At 43.1% G+C, this 8,026-nt stretch overlaps 1 protein-coding gene across 1 annotated transcript; it reads left to right on the top strand.

The window, feature by feature from the left end:
- Positions 1 to 4,037, top strand: LOC311116034 (coiled-coil domain-containing protein 126-like). The gene is made up of 3 exons (XM_084157369.1): positions 1 to 273; positions 2,287 to 2,956; positions 3,117 to 4,037. Exons 2-3 carry the CDS (start codon positions 2,731 to 2,733, stop codon positions 3,353 to 3,355), a joined length of 465 nt encoding a protein of 154 aa, XP_084013495.1. The 5' UTR covers positions 1 to 273; positions 2,287 to 2,730; the 3' UTR covers positions 3,356 to 4,037.
- The last annotated feature ends 3,989 nt before the right edge of the window (positions 4,038 to 8,026 follow it).

Here is an 8,026-nt window from a genome sequence, read left to right as displayed (position 1 = left end):
TCGAGACCGATTGCATTATGAACAAGTCTTTAGCCTAGGCATGCAAACAATTATGCAATGCCACTTTAATTTAAGAACAGGCCATTTGTTTAAGTTGTAATGCATAATATTATTGAGTTATTAGATCCCGTGTTAGCAGTGAGCTAGCTAGCTATCAAGGATCTTCTGACAGTGACATTTCGGTCCCTGCACTGTCTGTGGTGCGCTCCGTCTTGGATTGGAATCGCAGACTGACGTTCCGAACAGTTTAGTGATTAAAACGAACAAATCCAGGTAATATAACGTTAGTTTGCTTTTAGAAGGGTTTGATAAAAGTCAATTAAATACTGTTTGAGATGTGAGACAACTTTGTGGGTGTCTGACTGGCCAAGTTATGTTCGATAAGAAGACTAGCTAGCATGTTTACGTCATCATGCACGCTATCAACAAGCTAGACTAGCAGCTAGCTAGCGAACTCAGCACTGTAAGCTAGCTATAGTCAGCCAGTTTTCTAGAAATCTAGCTAACGGTTTAGCTACATGTATCTCTGCTACCATCAAGCTTAAATGTGTGTGTTTAAGAAACGGTTTAAAAAGTATGACTTATTTGCTAACATAGCTAGCTATGTCTATTATTGGCTATCTTTCTTCGTTTTTCCACCAACTGTTCTGTCATACACTAACAAGCTAACTTTTCCTTCCTCAAACCTGAGCCAAACCTTGCTGCATTGCCTAGTTGTTGATTGAGGTGATGACACTATCCTTTTTATTTTTATACTTATGTATTGTATATTGTTTTTTTGTGGTGTGGATTTTCTATAAGCCCTTTGCCTTCCAACTACACCTGCTTAACGTTTATGTATTTGTTTTTATCTGTATTATTGTTTATCACTTTTCTTTGGTGAAAATAAATTAAACCTTAATCCCAGATGGCAGCTGTGTAGGTCAATGTTTAACTAATGGATTTGTTGCCTCAACTTGCTTTGTGTATAACAATGCTTGACAGATGGTTAGGTGAAGTGGACAGCATACCTTATGGCATCCTTCCACGCACACACCCTTTTTGTTTGAACACTAACATGCTACCCAGACCGCACGCAAGTTGATTTTGTCTTCAGTAGACCTTTTCATGATGACACAATTAGGCCTAGATGTCAAATACCAATATCCTGCTTTTATGCAGGAAACCACATCCTCCCATGAAAGCAGTAAGAGATAGATGAGAGCCTTTGCACTCTTATCTATTGTCGTCAGGAACTGCCATGCATTCGAATAGCCATGTCATAGATGCACAAAATGCTAGTTAGTCACCTAGCATTTTGTGCATCTAGGGCTATTCCAATGCATGGTCGTTCCTGTGGCCACTCTGTGAGCCCTCTGAAAGGCCTCAACTGTAGCTTGTCATCACTCCTTTCCCCTCCAGTTGTTTTGCCTGCTGTCCGTTAGCATAGAGCTCACAGGAAGGGAGTGTGTGTGCGATTAGTACATTGAAACCGGGCTTCTGTTACCTTTCTTTTCATAATTTATTCCCCTCTGTTTAGTGTCCCTTATCTGCTCCCTCGATAGGATATGCCACTCCCAGAGCAAGAATTAAAGCATTGACAGAGCTGCTGTGAAATATGATAATTTGATTTCCGTTTTTTTACCTGCATGTATTACGCAGTCTTGATTAGAAAATGAAGGTAGCCTATATATCACTGTCTGTATTAGAAAATGGTCTGTGAAATCCTGGATCCTTGGGACGTCCCTACCCCGTTGAAATTTGAAATGGTTAAGGTTCGGTAAGGGAAGGGTTTAGGGTAGGGATGTCCCAACGATCCCAGATAGCACTGACAATTAGAAAATAGGCCTACTACTGGGAGAGACGATTTGGCCCTGTTTATAAATCCATGCCAGGGATTTATGTAATGCAGAGAAACATTTATAATACTTGCTAAATATAATGTATAGAGCAGCTGTCATGAATTCGTAATCTGCGCAACAGAGCATCATTTCAGTTTTACTCCATGCATTTCTTTCTAAACAGCCTTCCGAATGATGCAGCACTGAACATTGCAGATAGAAATGCCATGAATAGAGCTGACATCATTCATCTTCACTCATGATTTCTTACGTCTGAGAGAAATGTCAGTTCTACACAATGCTTTTCTATCTGAAGACAGTAGTACGTTCTACAACATTGTTGTGGCCGTCTGATCCCGGCCCAGGTTCCTGATTAATTGTGTCTCGGTGTCATGGATTCCCCACAGAGTGAAACATGACATGAATGACTCGCCTGTTTCTGTCTGTGTCTGTCTCTCTTCTTCAGATCCTCCCTCTCTGAGTGACGCAGCTATGTATGTGTTTGGGCCCCATGGTTGACTGCCAGGTGTATGTAGTGTTTTTACCCCCCTACTCCTCCATACCCAACCCCAGCCCAATATCCCCCAGCCCTATATCCCCCAGTCCTAACCCCAGCCCCCTTAACCCTGTGTCAGAGTATTTTGCCTGAACTAGCCCCTGTCTAAGTCCTAGCCCCAGCTCCAAACCCCTGCCCCTTTGCCCCTAGATCCTTCTCCTTCCTTTCCTCACACCAGCCCCCTTGCCCATTCAATTCAAACCCATTCAAACCACCCACTTCCAGACCCAGCACCACTCCCAACCCTTTTCCCCCAGCCCCACCCTCTATCCGCCAGGCCCAACTCTCTATCCCCTAGCCCTCTCCCCTGGCCCACCACCATCCACCTCCAGCCCCACGTCCAGCCCCAGTACCATGCTGGGGAGGAACATGTCCCAGAAGCTGAGCGTGCTGCTAATCGTCATGGGGCTGGCGTGGGGGCTCATGTTGCTGCGCTACACCGTGCAGCAGCCGCGCCACCAGAGCAGTGGCGAGCTACGCCAACAGATCCTGGAGCTGAGCCGGCACTATGTCAAGGTGCTCAACGAGGAGAACCAGAACTCACCAGGAGGACCGCAGGGCCCCTCTATGGCCGGTTATGGTAAGGACTGTTTTAGAGTTGAGAAAAATCCTGAAGCCACAATTTTCTTTCGTTGTGGCGCTGGAAATGAAAGGAAATGCAAATGTACTTACTCTCGTTCTCTTTCTCTCTCTCTCTCTCTCTCTCACTCACTCACTCACTCACTCACTCATACACACAGCTGATCTGAAGAGGACCATAGCAGTGTTGCTGGACGACATCCTGACACGCCTGGTCAAGCTGGAGGGGAAGATGGAGCTGGTCGCCAACACTTCAGTCACTAACTCCTCCCATCCTGCAGGGGGCTCCCTGGCCTCAGCTCCAGTTGCCTTACACAAGCAGGACATGCCAGGCAACCACCGCCTGGACACACCTCGCCTCCCTCCACACACACCCAACAGACCTCGCCCAGGGGTATAGTGGTGTGGGTAGTGATTGAGGCCCTGTTCAAATACAAGTGCATCCTTTCTTCCTTAGGTAGTCACTGATCTAATAAGGATGGTCGGGTGGCAACTTTCCTTTCACTTATCCATTCATTTACAGATCAGTGATTAGCTCATGGAAGGAAGAAAAGAGGGAAGGATATATTCTAGATAATTTAAAACTAACCCTGAGAAAGGACTGACTGCCTGTTCGTTTCCAATAAGTACATGGCTGATTTCAATTTTTTTACGAAGACAGTTGAGCACCTTTTTTAATACTTTCAGTCATGGACTCTCTTAGGCATAAATTTTAGCTTCCCTTTTTAGTGGTTTTATCATGGATGGGTCTACAAACTGCAGATGTCTCTGAGGATGTCTGTGGGCAGCAACAAAGCATCAACAACAGTAGAGAAAATGAACAAATGTCTGTACTCTGTAGAGTCTTCAAGGAAGCTGATGATGAATATGAATGGCACAGCCACCCCGATATTACATCCCTTGGACATACTAACTACGAATTTGCTGTACTGCTTCTTCAAATCTCATCCATATCAGAATTTGCTGAACTAAACAATGCACTCATGGTAGTTTGGGAAATTATGTATTTGAGTTTGCAGCAGCTCCTGGTGCTTAACATGTAGATTTGAAGAGTCCCATTTTAGCTTATATATATATATATATATATATATATATATATACACACACACACACACACAGTGGGGAGAACAAGTATTTGATACACTGCCGATTTTGCAGGTTTTCCTACTTACAAAGCATGTAGAGGTCTGGAATTTTTATCATAGGTACACTTCAACTGTGAGAGACGGAATCTAAAACAAAAATCCAGAAAATCACATTGTATGATTTTTAAGTAATTACTTTGCATTTTATTGCATGACATAAGTATTTGATACATCAGAAAAGCATAACTTAAGATTTGGTACAAAAACCTTTGTTTGCAATTACAGAGCTCATACGTTTACTGTAGGTCTTGACCAGGTTTGCACACACTGCAGCAGGGATTTTGGCCCACTCCTCCATACAGACCTTCAGGTTTCGGGGCTGTCGCTGGGCAATACGGACTTTCAGCTCCCTCCAAAGATGTTCTATTGGGTTCAGGTCTGGAGACTGGCTAGGCCACTCCAGGACCTTGAGATGCTTCTTACGGAGCCACTCCTTAGTTGCCCTGGCTGTGTGTTTCGGGTCGTTGTCATGCTGGAAGACCCAGCCACGACCCATCTTCAATGCTCTTACTGAGGGAAGGAGGTTGTTGGCCAAGATCTCGCGATACATGGCCCCATCCATCCTCCCCTCAATACGGTGCAGTCGTCCTGTCCCCTTTGCAGAAAAGCATCCCCAAAGAATGATGTTTCCACCTCCATGCTTCACGGTTGGGATGGTGTTCTTGGGGTTGTACTCATCCTTCTTCTTCCTCCAAACATGGCGAGTGGAGTTTAGACTAACAGCTCTATTTTTGTCTCATCAGACCACATGACCTTCTCCCATTCCTCCTCTGGATCATCCAGATGGTCATTGGCAAACTTCAGACGGGCCTGGACATGCGCTGGCTTGAGCAGGGGGACCTTGCGTGCGCTGCAGGATTTTAATCCATGACGGCGTAGTGTGTTACTAATGGTTTTCTTTGAGACTGGTCCCAGCTCTCTTCAGGTCATTGACCAGGTCCTGCCGTGTAGTTCTGGGCTGATCCCTCACCATCCTCATGATCATTGATGCCCCACGAGGTGAGATCTTGCATGGAGCCCCAGACCGAGGGTGATTGACCGTCATCTTGAACTTCTTCCATTTTCTAATAATTGCGCCAACAGTTGTTGCCTTCTCATCAAGCTGCTTTCCTATTGTCCTGTAGCCCATCCCAGCCGTGTGCAGGTCTACAATTGTATCCCTGATGTCCTTACACAGCTCTCTGGTCTTAGCCATTGTGGAGAGGTTGGAGTCTGTTTGATTGAGTGTGTGGACAGGTGTCTTTTATACAGGTAACGAGTTCAAACAGGTGCAGTTAATACAGGTAATGAGTGGAGAACAGGAGGGCTTCTTAAAGAAAAACTATCAGGTCTGTGAGAGCCGGAATTCCTACTGGTTAGTAGGTGATCAAATACTTATGTCATGCATTAAAATGCAAATTAATTACTTAAAAATCATACAATGTGATTTTCTGGATTTTTGTATTAGATTCCGTCTCTCACAGTTGAAGTGTACCTATGATAAAAATTACAGACCACTACATGCTTTGTAAGTAGGAAAACCTGCAAAATCGGCAGTGTATCAAATACTTGTTCTCCCCACTGTGTGTGTGTGTATATATATATATATATATATATATATATATATATACATATATACATATACAGTGGGAAAAAAAAGTATTTAGTCAGCCACCAATTGTGCAAGTTCTCCCACTTAAAAGATGAGAGAGGCCTGTAATTTTCACCATAGGTACACGTCAACTATGACAGACAAAAGGAGAATTTAGGATAGGATTTTTAATGAATTTATTTGCAAATTATGGTGGAAAATAAGTATTTGGTCAATAACAAAAGTTTCTCAATACTTTGTTATATACCCTTTGTTCGCAATGACACAGGTCAAACGTTTTCTGTAAGTCTTCACAAGATTTTCACACACTGTTGCTGGTATTTTGGCCCATTCCTCCATGCAGGTCTCCTCTAGAGCAGTGATGTTTTGTGGCTGTTGCTGGGCAACACAGACTTTCAACTCCCTCCAAAGATTTTCTATGGGGTTGAGATCTGGAGACTGGCTAGGCCACTCCAGGACCTTGAAATGCTTCTTACGAAGCCACTCCTTCGTTGCCCGGGCGGTGTGTTTGGGATCATTGTCATGCTGAAAGACCCAGCCACGTTTCATCTTCAATGCCCTTGCTGATGGAAGGAGGTTTTCACTCAGAATCTCACGATACATGGCCCCATTCATTCTTTCCTTTACACGGATCAGTCGTCCTGGTCCCTTTGCAGAAAAACAGCCCCAAAGCATGATGTTTCCACCCCCATGCTTCACAGTAGGTATGGTGTTCTTTGGATGCAAATCAGCATTCTTTGTCCTCCAAACACGACGACTTGAGTTTTTACCAAAAAGTTCTATTTTGGTTTCATCTGACCATATGACATTCTCCCAATCCTCTTCTGGATCATCCAAATGCACTCTAGCAAACTTCAGACGGGCCTGGACATGTACTGGCTTAAGCAGGGGGACACGTCTGTCACTGCAGGATTTGAGTCCCTGGCGGCGTAGTGTGTTACTGATGGTAGGCTTTGTTACTTTGGTCCCAACTCTCTGCAGGTCATTCACTAGGTCCCCCCGTGTGGTTCTGGGATTTTTGCTCACCGTTCTTGTGATCATTTTGACCCCACGGGGTGAGATCTTGCGTGGAGCCCCAGATCGAGGGAGATTATCAGTGGTCTTGTATGTCTTCCATTTCCTTATAATTGCTCCCACAGTTGATTTCTTCAAACCAAGCTACTTACCTATTGCAGATTCAGTCTTCTCAGCCTGGTGCAGGTCTACAATTTTGTTTCTGGTGTCCTTTGACAGCTCTTTGGTCTTGGCCATAGTGGAGTTTGGAGTGTGACTGTTTGAGTTTGTGGACAGGTGTCTTTTATACTGATAACAAGTTCAAACAGGTGCCATTAATACAGGTAACGAGTGGAGGACAGAGGAGCCTCTTAAAGAAGTTGTTACAGGTCTGTGAGAGCCAGAAATCTTGCTTGTTTTTAGGTGACCAAATACTTATTTTCCACCATGATTTGCAAATAAATTCATTAAAAATCCTACAATGTGATTTTCTGGATTGTTTTTCCTCAATTTGTCTGTCATAGTTGACGTGTACCTATGATGAAAATTACAGGCCTCTCTCATCTTTTTAAGTGGGAGAACTTGCACAATTGGTGGCTGACTAAATACTTTTTTTCCCCACTGTGTATATATATATATATATATATATATATATATATATATATATATATATATATATATATATATATGAGCAAAACATGTGTACAGTAGATTTTTTTTTTTTTAAAGGATAAAAGTGATAATCCAAAGATTTTTATTTGCACTCTCCTTGAAGGCTTGAGAAATGTATTTTTACTTTGATGATTTTAGAGGATGTGTATAACAAGTCGAATGTAACTGTCAATAAGCAGACGATTACCAAGTGATTACTATAGATCAATTCCAACTCCATCTCTATCCTCTTTGTCACTACCCAGACTGTTAGTCCTTGTTGATTCCGCTTTGCAGTTTAGCCCTTTGATGAAGTTGCTTGTCTATTTCTTACACATATCAGTCTGAGCTCACATTACACATTGACTGTTGGGGGATGCCCTAAAAATAGTGGGCTAGCCCAATGTTTATACTTTTAAACATGTGGGAGTGCCTGTCTATGGCACACCCTTACCCCCTTTACTACAAACCATCGGCTGCATCCTGATTCTCCACCCTTACAGAAGTGTGCACTTAAACACTACCTTTCAAATCAAATTTGATTTGTCACATGCGCTGAATACAACAGGTGTAGACCTTACCGTGAAATGCTTACTTACAAGCCCTTAACCAAAAATGCAGAATTTTTTTTAAAGTAAGAAAATATTTAAACTAAAAGAAACTAAAGTAAGAAAAAAAGTAACACAATAAA

This window comes from Coregonus lavaretus (assembly GCF_964263955.1).
Source record: "Coregonus lavaretus genome assembly, chromosome: 3".
NCBI lineage: Eukaryota > Metazoa > Chordata > Actinopteri > Salmoniformes > Salmonidae > Coregonus > Coregonus lavaretus.
This window is presented reverse-complemented; position numbering and strand designations above follow the sequence as displayed.